The 20,512-nt window shown below is 43.8% G+C and overlaps 1 protein-coding gene across 1 annotated transcript; it reads left to right on the top strand.

Moving 5' to 3' along the window:
• Nucleotides 1-8,186: 8,186 nt before the first annotated feature.
• LOC112238742 (inhibin beta B chain-like) lies at nt 8,187-18,053 on the top strand. The gene is made up of 2 exons (XM_024407281.2): nt 8,187-9,352; nt 15,187-18,053. Exons 1-2 carry the CDS (start codon nt 8,971-8,973, stop codon nt 16,014-16,016), a joined length of 1,212 nt encoding a protein of 403 aa, XP_024263049.1. The 5' UTR covers nt 8,187-8,970; the 3' UTR covers nt 16,017-18,053.
• Nucleotides 18,054-20,512: the final 2,459 nt, after the last annotated feature.

Raw genomic sequence — 20,512 nt, 5'->3', positions numbered from 1 at the left:
GGCGCGTGAAACAAGGAAGCACAGACGGTGGGAGACACATGCAGACAGTGGAACGTAGCCTATTGCTGACATTAAGTTTAAAAAATCTTCAATTTCTATTCTTGCACAAAATATATAAATTAAAGCACTTTCAATGACCCCTGTCTATTTATGTCTATTTTCAAAAACTTTCAAGGCCTTGATTTTGTTTTCGATAATTCACAAACTTTCAAGGATTTCAAGGACGCGTGAGAACCCTATGGAGAGCTTTCCTTTGTCTACACCCATTCAGCATTGTTCACACCCTCTTAAGCCAGACCCACCCATCTCTTTAAGGATTCACATGTGAGGTCATCAAATCAAATCAAATTTTATTGGTCACATACACATGTTTAGCAGATGTTAATGTGAGTATAGCGAAATGCTTGTGCTCCTAGTTCTGACCATGCAGTAATATCTAACTGTAGCGGTCCTATGTGTAGCTGGTGTAGGGAGTCAGGCGCAGGACAGCAGATATGAGTAATTAAAGTACTTTACTCAATCATTTTAAAATTACAACACAACCATGACAGCCCACAAACACGGACCGAATTAAAATAAACAATCACTCACGAACACAACATGGGGAACAGAGGGTTAAATAATAAACAAGTAATTGGTTGAGTGAAGCCAGATGTGATAAGACAAAGACAGAAAAAATGGAAAATGAAAAGTGGATCGGCGGTGGCTAGAAAGACGGTGACGTCGACTACCGAACGTTGCCCGAACAAGGAGAGGGACTGACTTCGGCCGAAGTCGTGACACTAACAAGTAATCTAAATATGTCACAACAACAAAGGAATGAATAAGAATATGTACATATAAATATATGGATGAGCGATGGCCGAACGGAATAGGCAAGATGCAGTATATTGTATAGTGTACAGTATATACATATGAGATGAGTAATGTAGGGTATGTAAACATTATATAAAGTGGCATTGTTTAAAGTGACTAGTGATACATTTATTACATCCCCTTATTCATTATTAAAGTGGCTAGAGATTTGAATCAGTATGTTGGCAGCAGCCACTCAATGTTAGTGATGGCTGTTTAACAGTCTGTTGGCCTTGAGATAGAAGCTGTTTTCAGTCTCTTGGTCCCAGCTTTGATGCACCTGTACTGACCTCGCCTTCTGGATGATAGCAGGTGAACAGGCAGTGGCTCGGGTGGTTATTGTCCTTGATTATATTTTTTGGCTTCCTGTGACATCGGGTGGTGTAGGTGTCCTGGAGGGCAGGTAGTTTGCCCCCGGTGATGGGTTGTGCAGACCTCACTACCCTCTGGAGAGCCTTACGGTTGTGGGCAGAGGAGCAGTTGCCGTACCAGGCGGTGATACAGCCCGACAGGATGCTCTCAATTGTGCATTTGTAAAAGTTTGTGAGTTTTTGGGGCCAAGCCAAAAATACAATTTCTTCAGCCCCCTGAGGTTGAAGAGGAGCTGTTGCGCCTTCTTCACCACGCTGTCTGTGTGGGTGGACACCTAGGAACTTAAAACTTTCCACCTTCTCCACTACTGTCCCGTTGATGTGGATAGGGGGTGCTCCCTATGCTGTTTCCTGAAGTCCACAATCATCTCCTTTGTTTTGTGACATTGAGTGTGAGGTTCTTTTCCTGACACCACACTCCGGGGGACCTCACCTCCTCCCTGTAGGCCGTCTTGTCATTGTTGGTAATCAACTGTAGTGTCATCTGCAAACTTGATGATTGAGTTGGAGGCGTGCATGACCACGCAGTTAGTGGTGAACAGGGAGTACAGGAGAGGGCTGAGAATGCACCCTTGTGGGACCCCAGTGTTGAGGATCAGCGAGGTGGAGATGTTGTTTCCTACACTCACCACCTGGGGGCGTCCCGTCAGAAAGTCCAGGACCCAGTTGCACAGGGCGGGGTCGAGACCCAGGGTCTCGAGCTTGGTGACGAGTTTGGAGGGCACTATGGTGTTAAATGCTGAGCTGTAATCGATGAACAGCATTCTTACATAGGTATTCCTCTTGGCCAGATGAGTTAGGGCAGTGTGATTGTGATTGCGTCGTCTGTGGACCAATTGGGGTGGTAAGCAAATTGGAGTAGGTCAGGGTGTCAGGTAGGGTGGAGGTGATATGATCCTTGACAAGTCTCTCAAAGCATTTCATGATGACGGAAGTGAGTGCTACGGGGCGGTAATCGTTTAGCTCAGTTACCTTAGCTTTCTTAGGAACAGGAACAATGTTGGCTCTCTTGAATCACGTGGGAACAGCAGACTGGGATAGGGATTGATTGAATATGTCTGTAAACACACCAGCCAGCTGGTCTGCGCATGCTCTGAGGACGCGGCTGGGGATGCCGCCTGGGCCTGCAGCCTTGCGAGGGTTAACACGTTTAAATGTTTTACTCACGTTGGCTGCAGTGAAGGAGAGTCTGCAGGTTTTGGTAGCGGGCTGTGTCAGTGGCACTGTATTGTCCTCAAAGCGAGCAAAGAAGTTGTTTAGTCTGTCTGGGAGCAAGACATCCTGATCCGCGATGGGGCTGGTTTTCTTTTTGTAATCCGTGATTGACTGTAGACCCTGCCACATACCTCTTGTGTCTGAGCCGTTGAATTGCGACTCTACTTTGTCTCTATACTGACGCTTAGCTTGTTTGATTGCCTTGCGGAGGGAATAGCTACACTGTTTGTATTCGGTCATGTTTCCGGTCACTTTGCCCTGGTTAAAAGCAGTGGTTCGTGCTTTCAGTTTTGTGCGAATGCTGCCATCAATCCACGGTTTCTGGTTTGGGAAGGTTTTAATTGCTGTGGGTACAACATCGCCGATGCACTTGCTAATAAACTCGCTCATCGAATCAGCGCATTCGTCAATGTTTGACGCAATGCGGAACATATCCCAATCCACGTGATCGAAGCAATCTTGAAGCGTGGAATCAGATTGGTCGGACCAGCATTGAACAGACCTGAGCGCGGGAGCTTCCAGTTTTAGTCTCTGTCTATAGGCTGGGAGCATCAAAATGGAGTCGTGGTTAGCTTTTCCAAAAGGAAGGCGGGGGAGGGCCTTATATGCGTCGTGGAAGTTAGAATAACAATGATCCAGGGTTTTACCAGCCCTGGTAGCACAATCGATATGCTGATAGAATTTAGGGAGTCTTGTTTTCAGATTAGCCTTGTTAAAATCCCCAGCTACAATGAAAGCAGCCTCAGGATATGTGGTTTCCAGTTTACATAGTCAAATAAAGTTCGTTCAGGGCCGTCGATGTGTCTGCTTGGAGGGAATATATGCGGCTGTGATTATAATCGAAGAGAATTCTCTTGGTAGATAATGCGGTCAACATTTGAATGTGAGGAATTCTAAGTCAGGTGAACAGAAGGACTTGAGTTCCTGTATGTTGTTATGATCACACCACGTCTTGTTAATCATAAGGCATCTGATAGCGTGTCTCGAGTGAGCCATGTTTCCGTGAAGCAAAGAATGTTAATGTCTCTTATGTCTCTCTGGAATGCTACCCTTGCTCGGATTTCATCAACCTTGTTGTCAAGACACTGGACATTGGCGAGTAGTATGCTCGGGAGCGGTGCACGATGTGCCCATCTCCGGAGCCTAACCAGAAGACCACTTCGTCTGCCCCTTTTACAGCGACGTTGTTTTGGTTCGCTGGCTGGGATCCGATCCATTTTCCTGGGTGGTGGGCAAAACACAGGATCCGCTTCGGGAAAGTCGTATTCCTGGTCGTAATGGTGGTGAGTTGACGTTGCTCTTATATCCAGTAGTGCCTCCCGACTGTATGTAATAAAACCTCAAGTTTCCTGGGGTACCAATGTAAGAAATAACACGTAAAAAAAAAAATACTGCATAGTTTCTTAGGAACGCGAAGCGAGGCGGCCATCTCTGTTGGCGCCGGAAGCTCATATTTGTAATAATGTAGGTAGTTTATGCAAAGGTTGTTACCTCTTACCAGTATTGCTATAACAAAAATTACATTTTGGGAAGCAATTATTATTTTAACAAACAATAATTGTGATTCATCCTATATTGTCCATAAGATCTTTACTCCCTAGCAACAGTTATTTGATGCATACACACACACAAACACTCATACACATTCAACCCCTTTCCCCAACAAACAACCATACACTCAGATGCTCAACAGTTGTTCCATCCCAGAGCCCAACTCTGGAAAGGCCTTGATTTACGAATGCATATGCAGTTGCAGCTGTATGAGAAGACATGCAAAATTGAGCAAAAATGGGGAGATTTGATTAACCATTGTCACGTCTTAGGTGATGGAGGTCAGATATACCCCCTTCCCCTGAAACACCCACACGCGGTCCCCCGTTGTGACATTATTCCCATGCATCTCTGTGCATTCAGATCTTTGATGATTTTGTGTCACCAGGGCCACAATAATATGCGCCCTCTCTAAATGTCCGAGTGTGATCCGTCCCCATGGGTTACTGCAGCTAGTGTTGCCAGCACTGCCACTTCCTGGGTGGGAGCACCCCACCGGCTAGGTAGAAGGTCATCAAGGTTCTCATTAGCAGCTTTGAGAATTTCCTTGTATATCATGCTCTCCCATCAGGGGCTTTGGCTTTGTAGGACCAACCCTACCAGGCAGGTTCAGAATCTTGAGAGGGCGGTGCTACTTTAGTAGGTCTCTGACCACATTGATCTTTCTGATTTGGCTGCGTATAGGCTACTTACTGCAGGCCCATAAAACACATAAGTACTGCTCCTTTGTGTATGGGTCTCTCAAAGGGGTCTCTCAAAGGGGTGTATACATGCACACATACCCACATACTCTGCCTTTTGTTTCCTCCGTGTTTTATCTCCACCATGTTGATTGAGTACTTTTGTGTTCCAGGTCCTTATATTTGAAGGTTTATTATTTCGCTAATCATCCTTTCTTCTAATTCTGTCTTATCGATTTATGAAATACTATAAATGGAAAGTCTAATTATTTTCCACCATTCCCTATCTAGAAAGGTGTAGTTGTAGTTTATTTCTTTAACAATTGTTGTATTTTATTGCTTTTTTAAACGTTTTTATAATAATCCGTACCATGTCTAGTATTGTGTTTCCATTATTCAACTCCTCTATGGGAACTTTGTCATATTTAGAATAGCCATGGAGTAGTCTTTGTGTCTCGGAACATTTGTTTATCAATATATAGTGTATCGACTACGAGAGCTACACGTTTCCCTTTCAATCTATTTTCCTTGAAGATTGGATACAGAACTTTGGAAGTTAATAGGAGTACGACTTTTTACCTCGTGAAAACGTCTATCATACATGTCAGATTTCAATATTGCCCGATGTCATACAAGGTAGGTTGTCTTCTCTCGAATGAAGGGTGCATATTGCAGGGTGCATATCCAATGCAGGGTGCATATTCCTACCTCGAGAAACTTGTAATTTAACAGAGGGTCTAATGCATTTCTCCTATTTGTCTGCCCCACTTCAGTCCAGGGTGCATTGCATGGTGCCATTGCAAATGTCAGACTCCACTCTGTGAGGCACATCGATCTGCAGGTTGAACATGGTGAGATTGTAGACTCCAAAATTGATTGTGCAGTTTGTTTAGGAGATTTTATAGATAACTAGCTACTTCACATGCTAGCCAGACCATAGCGAGATAATTGCAATGTGGGTTTTGTAGTCAACTTGAGCTGCAACAAATTTCACATGTTGCTACCCACCTCATTATAACAACAAAATGAAGCATTGGTTCACCGAAAATATTGTTTTCACAGATTAGTGTTAGGCAAGAAGAGAAGGCACAGAGGGGTCAAAAGCCTTTATTCATATAAAAAAATCTGTTTTACGGAATTTTCCTTGTGGTCTATATTAAAGGGCACTTAATTTAATGTAACAGGCTTTTGAATGCAATATTCGTGCACAATTTCGACTTAAAATATCAGAGACGTAAAAGGCACTAATGGTAATTATTTTTACTCATACCAAAAAAGCGTAGAACTATTTTGTCTTTGTTTGCACTGTATGCTTTACTTGATGTTGCACAGATATTGCAGTCACCAAAAAGTATAAATTATATTTATGCATTGCACTCTGTACATTTGATCTGATTAATATGTGTCTGTTATTCAAATACTGATAAATATAAAATATATTCCATATATATGCAATGTGCTCTCACTCCACATGATGGCGCCAGGTACTAACAAAGATTTTTGACATCATATTCTCAAGGTTCTTCTACTGAATGATTACTAATTCAAAAGGTGAGATACAATATTTTCCTGTTACCACTGGCAATTATGATGACTTATATCAAAACTGAGAGAACAACATGTTAAATAAATAGTCTCTCTATTGCCGCATTAGGAGGTTATTACAGGGTTATTATAGGAGGAAATCAGGTTATGGGTCCACCTTCTCTTCTCCATCAGTCTAGCATGGGTGTCAAACATGCAGCACTGGAGCCACACACACACAAAAGCAGGCCTGTGTCCCTATGCCTAATCCACAACCGTTCTTGACCGTTGACTAATGCAACAGTTCACTTGACCCACTAACCTACATCAAGGTCTGGACGTTTTGACATTTTTAGACAGCCTTTGCTTTCTGATCAGCGTCTTGGTACTGTCATCAAAAATAATCAACAGAGATTTTTCAGATTAATGGCTCAATAGTGTAGTGGATGTTTCAACAAAGGGTGGCACTGTTTATTTTATTTTTCCTCATACGTAAAAGCACATAAGTCATAAGTATGTAGACCCATAAGCCTACACACTAAACCAAATCGTTCACTGTCAGAACCTTACAAAAATGTGATATCTAAAGTACATTGGAAGAGAAGAACATTTTTAAATGTTCAATCAACCCTATAAACTACATTGAAGTGTGTGTGTCTCTCACACACACACACACACACCTGTGCCCCTATGTGACTGTCTAACAAAGCCTGGAAAAGTAAGTATACTGTTGCATGATCCATGACAATGCTAGGCCTATGAAGCAAAAGCACCGTTGAGTCATGTTGTTTTGACCCTGTTTGTGCAGTGGTATAGGGTTTAGAACTCATCTTTATTAATTACATAAATTACTATTACCACCCCCTGTCCCTTCTTTCTCTCCTTCTCTCTCACACACACTCTCTCTCTCTCACACACACACACACACACACACACACACACACACACAGAGAGAGAGAGAGAAACAGATAAACACACACAGGCCTATGTCTCTATGTGACTGTCTAGTAAGCCTCTGCCTGGAAAAGTAACTATACTGTTGCCTAATCCACGACCACGCTTGAATGTTGGCTAATGCGCCAGTTCACTTGTCCCACTAACCTACATAAAGGTCGGGACATGTTGATATATTTAGACATCCTTTGTTTTCTGATCGGTGTGTTGGCACTTTCCTCAAAAAGAATAGCAGATATCTTTCAGATTCATGCTTTAATAATGTAGGGAAAGTGTTTCAACAAAAGGTGTCGCTGTTTATAACATTTTTTCCTCATGCGTAAAAGCGCACAGAAAGCACGCGCCTTTCAGTATGAACACTGCATTATGAGTGGTATCCCATTTGTAATCTATGTATGCTTGTGTTCCCTCATGTGCTTTATGTATTGATTTGTTGTTAATAAAAAAAATAGAAAAAAAGAATATATATTTTTTTTTTAAATAAAAAAAACGAGTGGTATCCCATTGCAGTCAAGTGATTTGCCTATCCTGAGTTATCTACATACAAAACCAAATCGTTGGCTTTCGAAACTTGTAGGACCTTACAAAAATCCGATGGTTTAAACACATTGTGTATGTGTGTGATACGTGCGTCCATGTTTGTTTGTTCGTTTCATCTGTTTGTTTGTTTCAGACACCATAATACCAACATTTATAAAATCGTTCCAATTTTAGAGCATGAGATGTCTTGCCGAAATAGCCCCACGTTTATTCAAAATGACAATCTATCTGTTTAGGCCTATAATACAGTATTTATTTATGAGGTAATGAAGTGTACAATTATAATGTAGGGTTAAAATGGGTTCTCTATCGTATTCTACTACTTTTTATTGTAACCATAGGAACGTCTTCTCTCCATCCTCCGCGGAGCTTTCCTCCCAGATAGTTCTAGCAGCAGCGTATAATCCCTTGAGCCCTGTTGGTGGAACGCCCCACGTGGTTTCAACTCCTGTATAAAAACTTTCCGTGTGCCGTGGGCTCCGTGTCGTGATTGCAAAGGAGAACATTGTAAAGATAACAGCATCTATTTCAGGACACAGAGACAGAGCCGTCGCATACACACACCCATAGGATAGTCTACTCAAACTCACCAGTAGACAAACAAGACAGTGATCTAGGGATTAGTTGGGTATGAATTCGATTGCAATTTAGTTGGATTCCTAAAATTACGTTTATAGGAGTGATTTGAATGTAAAGGTAACGTCATATTTGGACCTTCACATCAAACGTTTCGTCTCCTGATCAACGGATACAAAGCCCACGTACCGGTGAGATACTAAATGTGGTTTGCAAAGGTTATGGAATATAATAATTCGTTTTGTTAAATTTGAAGAAATGGCATGCCAGACGCGGTAGTGCCATTCAGATAGCCTACTACACACGGTGCTCCTTTCAGATTCGCGGGTCAAGAAATCCGGTTAAAGAACCAACACCTCTGGAATTGTGCTTTAGATGAGAACTGAACTGTAGTGCGATTCACAAAAAGGACCCAAGCTTTACAGGGCTCGAGAGGAAGCAAATACGAACATCTGGAATAATCTATTAGCTCTTGACAGCAACCTCTTTGGAATACAAAAACCGCATGGACTGTTTTGGATTACCCTAACGTGTACATCAATCATAGTTCCATGTGCAAACTATTCCCGCTGGCGCAGAGCTGGATATTTACCAGGATGCTAAACTTGTGAAGTAGCCTAACTTTCTTTCTTTGCTCTCTGTATCGAATAACCAATATTCTTCCTCTCCATCGTTCTTGGGAATTCCAGTCTCAAAAAGAGAAAATGAAAAGATATAATCTCACGTTGGCTTGTTTAATGGCTTGCATCCTTTCCATCTGCTTTACTTTGGGCACAACTGGGGCAGAGACTCAAACCGTGACCCAGGAGTCGTGCGCTTCGTGCGGGATGCCGGAGGCGTCAGAACGGGTGGATATAGACTTATTGGAAGCAGTTAAGAGGCACATCTTGAACAGGTTACAAATGAGAGAAAGACCCAACATCACACATCCTATCCCGAAAGCGGCAATGGTGACAGCGCTGAGGCGGCTTCACGCAGGTAAACTACGAGAAGACGGAAGGGTTGAGATCCCTAACCTTGATGGACAGGCTGCCTACAGTAACGAGGGGCAAGAGACTTCGGAGATAATCAGCTTCGCAGAATCAGGTAGCCTAATTATCAATAATCAGAGCATTTATCGAACTCATTTCTCTCCCTTTCTTTTTCTGAGTCATGACTCAATTTCAAAAGGTGTAGTAGGAGCATATAGCACATTTCCCCTCCGAGGATTCGAGGAATTAATATTCACATCAGGACAGTCATAATTGCGCAGGATACAACCCTACATAATCACGATATAATTGCCTCATAATCGATATTGAATGCCTCATCTGATGGGATCTAGTGGGTTTCGTAAAGTTCTCAACCCAGATGTGTGTAGCCTATTACAGCCAATGCCTTGAATTTTCGTTTTCCGTTTTTGAAGAAAGACTATATCCTTAAAATTCAACTGACATACAACGGTCTTTCACGAAGTCAACATGACACATAACATTATTCAACTTGCATGCATTCATTCATTCATTCATTCATTCATCCATTCATTCAACAATTCAACAATTCAACAATTCATTATAGAATGAAACCTTAAATAGCCCCCATGTGTTGTATAGGGAATAGTAAAGCACCCTGAGTCCCATTTCAGCAGTTAAACGTGTTTAGGCATAGAGCTCTATTTTAAGGGAAAAACCCTTCAATTGGCCATTTATCCAACTTTCTAAGAATGTGTATGTAGCTAAGTCTTAAGGGTCCGAAGATAAACCCCTCCTTTCCCCCACACACACACACACACACACACACACACACACACACACACACACACACACACACACACACACACACACACACACACACACACACCTATTGTCTGTTAACAACTGAAACCAATAATTGCCAGGTTAGTGCAGTGAGAACATCATATTTGAGATGTAGTGTTTGTTTAGCAGAGAAAGCATACCATTAAGAAACAAAGTGAGATGCCGGTCCCACAGTGCAACGCTGTAGCACACAGTATACAATCAGCCTGGATGGGTTCCTAGCTGTCACCCTCCAATAGAAATGATGTAAGCACACTCATGACAAGGGAACAAAAGCAAGGCAATTATTGGGAGAGCACTGTGCATTCTTGCTAAACCCAATATGTCAACATTCAGAACAAAAAGCATGAGAAAACAAAAGAAAACGCTCAGAATAATGCATGAGACATTTGAGTCGTGGGTTCGGGGGATGGAGAGATGGAGGAGGTGGGAGGGGGTGTATGGTGTGCCCATATCTCCGTTTTCTAAAGAATGCTTTTGTCATATAAAGGTTCATCCAACCAGGCCTCTTTGCTTTTTTTCCATTATACACGATACCTTTGAGCCTTTGTGCAGCATTGTGCCATGGAACTGGCTTTGCTCCCTGCTCTCTAGACCCCCTCTGCCTTCAGGCCAGCTGGCACTCACCCCCAGAGCCCAGGCTGCCAGCAAGGGCATGGAAAGAGGGACAAGGCCCCTGGAGCAGCCTGGAAAGAGGCAGCTAGACCAGTCCCAGGCACAGGCCGGGACCCAAGCAGAGGGACTTGAATGATGTCACAGTCAAAGATCAAGGTGTGTAGGTAGGGACCTATGGGAGTTTGTGGTGCACATTACTGGATGGCTGGTAGGGGCCTATGGGAGTTTGTGGTGCGCATTACTGGATGGTTGGTAGGGGCCTATGGGAGTTTGTGGTGCGCATTACTGGATGGCTGGTAGGGGCCTATGGGAGTGTGTGATGGACATTTCTGGATGGCTGGTAGGGGCCTAGGGGAGTTTGTGGTGGACATTTCTGGATGGCTGGTAGGGGCCTATGGGAGTTTGTGATGGACATTTCTGGATGGCTGGTAGGGGCCTAGGGGAGTTTGTGGTGGACATTTCTGGATGGCTGGTAGGGGCCTAGGGGAGTTTGTGGTGGACATTTCTGGATGGCTGGTAGGGGCCTATGAGAGTTTGTGGTGAGCGTTACTAGCAAAAAAAAAGAGTTGATGGTGTGGGACGCTGTCCTCTAGAAAAAGACAGCTATAGCTCTTATCTCTCAGTCAGTATTCAGTCTCATGACCGCCTAGCGGAGCAGAGGCTGAGGCTTGCTGCCAAGGTTCCAGGTGAGGAACAGTGCCAACCACCCGTCTCTTATGACACAGTCTCGCGTACCCTCGCTTTGGCGGAGGGATTCAGTGTCCCGTAACCACGGGAGCGGAGCGGAGTGCAGGGGGAGATGTGTGCATCTCGATTGTCGTTGGTATAGCCGCTTGGACCTGTTGAACTCCCTGTGACTCCGGTCCAAGACACAAATTAAGACTTCATTATTGGATGTCATTAACTCTGGCCCAGTCCTTGGGTTGTGTTCCAAATGGCACCCTATTTCCTAAATAGTACACTAATGTTGACCAGAGCCCTATGGGCCCTGGAAAAAAACTGTAAAAAATAGTGCCCTATATAGGGAATAGGGTGCAATTTGGGATGTATCCCTCTCAGGGCTATAGGGCTGGCTGCTGGGTTTACTCTGGGACAGGGTCTTTCATGAAGACACGTCAATCATGCCCTGTCTGAAGCCGCTCATGGAATTTTCCACATCACACTCAATCCAAGTGTGTGTGTATGAGTATATGTCAGGTGCTCTGACTAACTGTAGATTCACCCCTTGCTCATACATCATTATACATGTGCTTTTCCATGTGTAACTGCTTTTCAATGCTTTTATTAAACCATCAAGAGTTAAGCTTTTTAAGTACAACTTCAAACTCACTCCTCCACCACTACCAGCAAAGCAACTTACTAACTACTGGCCAAAAGTCCAGCTCTATGGCGCTTTATGGGGCTCTCTGGGGCTCACCCTGACCTGTTCTGCTCTTTTCCCCTCTCCTCTCCTATTTCCCTCTGTGGGAATTGCTGGAGTGCTGAGCAGAGCGTTGTGCTCCAGCAGCCTAAGGGATGTCTGTCAGAGCCGTGCGTGTGTGTCTGACTGCGAGGCGAGGCTCATGTCAGAGCAACGGTGCTCTGTGCCATTTGGTCTCTGTCGACACAGACTTTGAGTGATGAGCATAGCACCCTGCTACATGCGTGCACACACACTGTCTGCTCTCTCTCTCTCTCTCTCTCTCTCTCTCTCTCTCTCTCTCTCTCTCTCTCTCTCTCTCTCCCTGATTGCCCACCTGCCTACCTTTCCTTCCTGCCTGCCCTGTCCTTGTGTTGGTGGCACAGGTGGAGACACGCTTAGGCAGGTGTAGCTGCAGCAGCACTAGCTCCATCCAGAGAGACAGAGGTCCACCCAGATGTCAACCTCACCTCCCCTCCGTTCCCTTCCCCTGCTCTGCCCTAACCCTGCCTGGCCCAGGAGCACATTGACCCCAGTCACACTAACCCAGGCAGCACACCTTCTTGTTTAACTGGTCTCCTCCATAACCTTCTCCATCACCTCACCTCCTTCCTGAACTCACCTCCCTAAAGCCTGGTTCAAGCACTGGCTATGTGTTTTTGTGGGATTTTCTAAAAGCAAAGAAAAGGTAAATAGTTTAAGTGTTTTCCAGCAGGATGATTCTCAATGCACTCCAGCGACCAGTTTAATGTGGCCAGTCTCAGCTACCCTAAGTTATGGGTCATTAAAAAATGTCTGTATTTTTTTCACTGATGGGATATAGGGGAAAAGCTACAGATACACTCCACTGCATTTTTTTTTTAAAATATGACAATGCTTCAGTCCAGACTGTAGTATCTTTGTTGTTAGATATTCAGACTGCCATGTCTCTCCACCCAGCACTTCATTGCCTTACACACAGTGTCACTCAGGGCACAGATAGAGAAACGCCCTGGCCTAGGATCTCCCCTGTTGATCACTGGGAGCTGTTGAGGCAAGCAGCAAGTCATGATATGAAATGAGGCAAGGATATATACCCATGTCCTTGGGCAATGACAGCAGTTAAATCAGGTTAAAACTGTTATTGCATCAATGCCTTTACATCTACAGTTCAGATGCATACTTTTCTTCTTAAATACTTGAGACTGCATCCTGAGGGTTCGGTATCAATATGCCTTGTGCTTTTGTTGTTGCCACAGGGATGGTTGTTTACACTGTATGTGTTTGTGTGTGTGTGTGTGTGTGTGTGTGTGTGTGTGTGTGTGTGTGTGTGTGTATGATAATGCGAGTCTGTGCGTGCGCGTGGTGTGTGGGTGTGAGTGTGTGCGCGTGCATTATTTTAAAGTCACTGTTACTGGAGTACCCTGTAGGCATAGGGTCGCTTTACAAAGGACCATCTTTGGTGGCCAGCTGTTGACACCAACTCACGCTAATCAGTTTGCAAACAAAGTAATTTAGCCGCTTCAGCATGTGCTCAGCCGAAGACGATCCTGGCTAACTCTTTAACAGAAACTTCTCGGTTTTCACAGTAATTTGGAAGACATCATTAGGCTTAAAAAAAGATATGGCCGACCCCAAACCCCATTATGCCTTAGACATTTCAAATCTCTTCATTGTTTCATTTTAGAAAGTGGCCAGTGTCATGTAAATGGCTTTTATTTTTGCCTCATCATGCTTTTGGTTAGGAGGGCCACGCGCTTAATTCCAGGCTGCAGCGCGGCTGTCTCCTAATACCTCACTCGGGTCTTTATGCTGTCAGTCTCAAAGGCTCCGGGGAGCTCAGGGGTTTTCATAGCAGTGCCTCACAACACACACACACACACACACACACACACACACACACACACACACACACACACACACACACACACACACACACACACACACACACACAGCCCTCAGCGAACTCAATGAACCCCCGGGGCCCGCGCCTTGTCCCACCCCCTCCCCTCTGTTCCCCCTCTTCTCTTCTCCTCCATTCCCCTTCTCTCCTCTATCTCTGGCTCTGTCGCTAGTCTTCACAATCTGACCTGAGGCCAACTGGGCCTGCTCCCAGAACTGGGCTGTCAGGAGAAACAGCCTATAAGGAACTAGGCTAACAGCATGTGATGTGTGAGAAAGAGAGTGGTGAGAGGAGAGACAGAAGTGACTGCTCCCTCCCTGGCTACCTGAACTGCTCCATCCCTGGCTACCTGAACTGCTCCCTCCCTGGCTACCTGAACTGCTCCATCCCTGGCTACCTGAACTGCTCCCTCCCTGGCTACCTGAACTGCTCCCTCCCTGGCTACCTGAACTGCTCCCTCCCTGGCTACCTGAACTGCTCCATCCCTGGCTACCTGAACTGCTCCATCCCTGGCTACCTGAACTGCTCCATCCCTGGCTACCTGAACTGCTCCCTCCCTGGCTACCTGAACTGCTCCCTCCCTGGCTACCTGGACTGCTCCCTCCTTGGCTACCTGAACTGCTCCCTCCCTGGCTACCTGAACTGCTCCCTCCATGGCTACCAGCTTCATGCACCTTGTTGTTGTTTGTCCACTTCTTTCTCCCTCTTACAAATGATACTCAGATGTAGTGTTACATTACTTTCATTCACACAGACAGAAGTTGGAAAACTATGTGTTTTACTTTGTGAATTGTGTCAACTTTTCTAACTTGCTCTTAAAAATCATGTTAGTTTATTCTCTTGACCCTTGACTGTACAGCAGCGTTCATCAACTAGATTCAGCTGCGGGACAGACATTTTTCTTGAGTGGATGGTCAGGGGGCGGATGGTCAAGCCCAAACAAATATAATATTTGTTTAAAACTATAAGAATTTCAAACCAAGCTTACATTTGTATACAGTACAATCATATTGTTACGTGTGTTGGAATACTTTGGAACAAATTTCCAAAATTAAAATCACTTGGAGCTGATTTTCTGGTGTTTTTACAGTCTTTTATGTCTAACAATTATATATATATATATTTTTTTGTGCTCACAAGACATGCAGGGCCAAATAGTTGGGGAACCCTGCTGTACAATATACAGTATATCACTAAACCCACATCCCTCTCTTCTTCTCTCCATCAGATGAGCAGACTTCATCTCAAGCATCTAAGTCCAGCCTCTACTTCCTCATCTCCAGTGAAGGGAACCAGAACCTGTACGTGTCTCAGGCCAACCTGTGGCTCTACTTCAGGCTGCAGCCCACCGGCTCCGAGAAAGGGCCTCGACGAAAAGTCACAGTGAAGATCCACTACAAGGAGGCAGGGACTGGGACTGCAGGTGGAGCCGGGGGGGGAACAGGGCCAGGGGGAGGAGGTCGGTGGACCCTGGTGGAGAAGCGCGTGGACCTTAAGCGCAGTGGCTGGCACACATTCCCCATGTCAGAGGCCGTGAGGGCCGTGTTTGGTAAGGGTGGCCGGCGGCAGGACCTTGAGGTGCACTGCGAGGGCTGTGAGGCGTCCAACGTGGTTCCTATCTTAGTCGACACAGCAGACCCTTCACACAGGCCCTTCCTGGTGGTCCGGGCGCGGCAGGTGGAAGGGAAGCACCGCATCAGGAAGAGGGGCCTGGAGTGTGACGGGAGCAGTGGAGGTCTGTGCTGCAGACAGCAGTTCTACATTGACTTCCGCCTCATTGGCTGGAACGACTGGATCATCGCACCTGCGGGTTACTACGGTAACTACTGCGAGGGGAGCTGCCCGGCGTACATGGCGGGGGTACCGGGGTCAGCGTCGTCGTTCCACACGGCAGTCGTCAACCAGTACCGGATGAGGGGCATGAGCCCCGGCTCGGTCAACTCCTGTTGTATCCCCACCAAGCTCAGCACCATGTCTATGCTGTACTTCGACGATGAGTACAACATAGTAAAACGAGATGTGCCCAATATGATAGTGGAAGAGTGTGGCTGTGCCTGAGACTGTCTGTGATTTTTTTTAAACTTTGAACTTTGAAAGTCAAATCAAACGACTATAGTTAAAAAGTCTTGTACAAAAGGACCTTTTTGTACTATACACATATACCATATAACTAAATATATATATATTTATATATTTAGTTATATGGCACAAACAAACATGTATTAATGGATTATTTATCTGGCTGAGCGAGGCCAGTTTCTGTCCATTTCATATTAAGAACAGAGTTATGGGAGGAGAAGGGAATGGTTGATCACCAAATTATATTATTTTTCTAGTTTGCCATTTTTAGATGAAAAATAATGGTACTTTATCTCTTCTCTGCTGAAGATGGAAAGAAAAGCGCTTATTGACCCAGTGCAGTCAAAAACGTGTTTTATATATATTTCCACACTATGTGGTTGGAATAATACTGTGAAACTGTGAAAATTATGATCATGCCCTTTTAGAGTCTTTTGAAAAGACCGCCTGAAATTTCAGCCTGTTTTGGTGGGATGGAGATTTGGCCTGCCTAGTGACATCAACAGGTGTTAAATTAGTTAATAGACCAATAAGAAAGAGTTCCAAACCTCTCTGACAATAACAGGTCGTTTTCAGTTTCCCCTTACCACTCTGACCACTCCCAGACAGTCGTAGCAACATTTTTCTTTGAGAAAATTTTTGTTTATTTTTGACCATTTTAATTAAAACAATCACAGTAATGTACTTAATTGTTATCCAGATAATATTTGATATTGAGATAAAAAGGGCTGGATTGGACCTTTAAGGAAGCTTACAGGTCTAGGATCAGCCAACCGCACATTGGCTTCTTCCCCTCCCTGAGTACTGAAGCAGAACATTGACAAAACAAAAGCACTGACAATGACAATTCATCGGATAATACAATTAGAAACACCAGCACTTCCATAAAGACTGTCAAAGACACTATGACTGTCCCATTCGATCCGGTGGAATTATTACAGAAAGTGTATCAGCCTGCGCTTATTATTGAATAAAGCCTTTCTGTCCAGGTGAGGTGATGACACAACAACAACGTTGTTGACATGTTGTGGTTGACATTGGACCACACGTTCTCTCCTCCTGTCTGTGACCGTACTGCAGGCGAGCACTCAGTTTAAAGTTGAAGATGGAACTTTGTGCACAGTGCACAACTACACACACTTCATCCAGAGAAAACAGAGTCCGCACTGCTCCTACTTGTTTCGATAAAGTGGACCTCGAAGTGGACGAGGATGAGACTCTTGTTATGGGCCAACAGGGCATGATGGTGCAGTGTAGCACTTGCAGACTAAACTCTTTAAATGCACACTCCCACTCCTAATAGCACTTGCATATTGAAATGCCTTCAAAGGGGTACTGAGTGTCCTGTCATAAATAAGTGCCACGTAATTTATGCAATGTATAGTAACCCACCCATGCCCACCTACACAACTCTACCAGACTGAAATGATCTTTCTTCTCCTCCTCTCCTAGTCTTTAACTCCTCTTATCAAATACTTGAAATGTGATCTTTCGCTTCCCTTTTTCCAAAGCGAATGATTGTTATGACATTTGCACTGAAAAGTTGCGGGATTAGTTAATAAACAAACTGCCATTGAAAGTTATTTTTCTAGAAGTAAATTGTATTTTTTTTGTACGAATTTTATTTGACCTATTAATGGAACCAAAGAGGCCAATATTATTTGAGCTTATTATTATAATAAGATGGCGAGGCCATCACGTTACTTTCTGTGTACAATGCTGTTTGATCATAAGAGGCCTAATATACGTATCAGGGTACAATATGATGAGTCTATTTCTTAGTTATATTATTTCCTTTCTCTATCTATTTTGTACAATACACATGTGGACACTTCATTTTTCATCTTTAATTCAATTTTTTTTCTCCCGTTTTTCTATTTAATAAAAATATATTTTTAGTTCCTGTTTCAGAATCATTTAGTCATATCAATGTCATCTGTACAGTTTATGTAAAGTAAAATATGTTTTCTTAAAATATTTTGTAACTTTAAAATAAATGCTTATTCCGCATCATTATCCTATTCTCCAGTGTTGTGGTCAAAATAATTTTAGTGAGTCCTTTCAGGCACTCACCATTCATCAGCCGCTAGGTATGAAAAGTAGTGGGAGGGGTACACAACAAAACAGAATGTACAAAACAAAGGAATATCAAAAGCAATTTCCATCTATACTGCTTTATACGTAAAACATCTTACTGTTCGTGTCAGGACTGTGCCTCTTGCTTACTACAGTAGCTGCCCTATTCCTCATCCCTTGCTGAAGTGGGGAACAGACTAACTGCTTAACATACAGTATAAGCTACTGTCTGTCAGAACAGTACTAGCTGTACCTAGCTGTCCATTATTTGCTGAAGGTAATATGGCTGATAGAGACAGTCACACTGTACCAGGTTCATTCCTGAGGCTTCCCTGTCATTGTTGTGATGACGGTGGGTTGGGCTGGTCTCGTTGGGAAACAGCAGAGATCTGAGAGAGCCTAGATGAAGCAGCGTGTAGCCACATGGCCTTATTACATCACAGCCAGCAGGTTCCCCTGAAAGAGCCTTATCTGACTGTTGCTGTTTATCAGAGCCAGAGGTTAAGGTTTCCAAAATGACAGAAGTAGCTATGTGTCATTACCTTGTGTAAACAGAATGAGCCAACACATTTACCAACGTGTTGAGAGTTTATGTATGATCTCCTTGTACAACATGAGCAAAACACACAGAAGCACAAACTGTTCAAAACATGCCACGCATTCCCAAAAACATTGTTGGAGATAATTGGTTGAAATGTAACCATTTATATGTGCCAAGTGGATACGCTAGATAGCTACACCTGACACTGGCCTGTTGGGTGAATAGCATGTTTGGGACTGCGAAGGAGGAACCGCTCAACTAAACACTTAAACTAGGTGTTAAAAAACATTTCTATATCATTTGATATTATACAAGTTGTATGTTGGTGAAGTTGCCTTGGCTGTTTGAAACATACTATACTTTCTCAGCTTTGGCTTTTCGTTAGACTTTCAACAGATGTGTTCCAGTTGAAATACAGTTACCATTCCTACTTCTTTCACCATTGTGTTTGATTTCAGGATCACCATATGGAGCAGTTCTGAGCTTAGTACACAACAGATTGTTCTTAGGTTTGCTGTAATATTGGGGCTTGTTAGCTGTGTAGCTGTGTAGTGGATTTATGTACTTTAGATACCCTTTAAATAAACGTACCATTTCTTCTTAAGACTACGGACATTGACAAACAGTCGGTGTCTTAGGATCAACCTCAAGGCTTATTGTTCCCCTGTTTACTTCACCCTCCAACGCAGGGTGACATTGTGACCTTTGGAGCGACCTGCACTAGGAGCCACCAGCACACACTCATAGGGGGAGTAAAGCGGTGTAGAAGGGCTTTGAAGACATGAAAACATATTTGCAAGCGACTAATGAGCAGAAAGTTCATTAACCCATCACTCTAAGTGATTGTGCTAACTGTGCTCCCTTCTACTCTGTTTATGGCTGAAACAAAAACAACGAAATATGCTACACTCCAGGTCAACACGTGAGGGGAGGTTGACACAGCAAGTCAACAACGTTAAAGTTGTTCCCTCTGTAGGAAAACAACTAGAGCCTTGTCACTAAACCTACCCCATCCCCCCTCAGCCCCCTTAGCTCCTAAACCCTCACCTCCTCCTCCTTCATCCTCTCACCCCCTCCTTCCACCATCTTGACCTCCTTTCTTCCAGAGCACTAAGGTACACTCAGGGCCACAAAGCTCACGTTTGTATGTCATTCAGTGGCTAGCCTAGCCCAGCTATAGCCAGGGTAGGGATCACCTCCACAAACCAAAGGAGCCCCCTGACCTTTCCTTCAGGAGGGGCAGCACTGGCCATGGCTATGAAAGAGCTGATAGTCCCCTATGCCACATACACTGTAAAAACAAAAAAAATCCATATAAAAACTAAGCATTTACTGACCAAAAATTACTGTTACAATTTCCATTATTTTACGGACAGTTCCTTCAAAGAAATGACAGAAAATACTGTATAAACACAGAGTGTCCGTTAATAGATGGAGCTGATATTTTATAAATCTGTTAAAAAGCATGTTTTTTTTCTTATTTTTACGGACATTCCCTGTAATAGATTAAAGGGAATACTTTTTATTTTTATTTTTATTTTTTACATATTTATTCAAATATCTGTCTATTAATGGACAGTCACTGTGTTTATACAGTATTTTCTGTCATTTCTTTGAAGGAACTGTCCATAAAATAGTGGAAAATATACTGTTAATTCTTTGCCAGTAGATTTTCTGTCTGTATATTTATTTAACCTTTATTTCACTAGGCAAGTCATTTAAGAACAAATTCTTATTTATGGCCTACCCCGGGCCAATTGTGCACCGCCCTATGGGACAACCAATCACGGCCAGATGTGATGCAGCCTGGATTCAAACCAGGGGCTGCAGTGATGCCTCTTGCACTGAGATGCAGTGC

The sequence above is a fragment of the Oncorhynchus tshawytscha genome, linkage group LG03 (genome assembly GCF_018296145.1).
Source record: "Oncorhynchus tshawytscha isolate Ot180627B linkage group LG03, Otsh_v2.0, whole genome shotgun sequence".
NCBI classification, from domain to species: Eukaryota; Metazoa; Chordata; class Actinopteri; order Salmoniformes; family Salmonidae; genus Oncorhynchus; species Oncorhynchus tshawytscha.
Note: the sequence above shows the minus strand (reverse complement) of the source record. Positions and strands in the feature narration are given on the sequence as shown.

Bases quoted from the DNA above. Each gene is read 5' to 3' on its own strand.
- LOC112238742 (XM_024407281.2), top strand. From the start codon at position 8,971: ATGAAAAGATATAATCTCACGTTGGCTTGTTTAATGGCTTGCATCCTT. The intron at 9,353-15,186 runs GTAGCCTAATTA...TCTCTCCATCAG, and splicing joins AATCAGCTTCGCAGAATCAG to ATGAGCAGACTTCATCTCAA.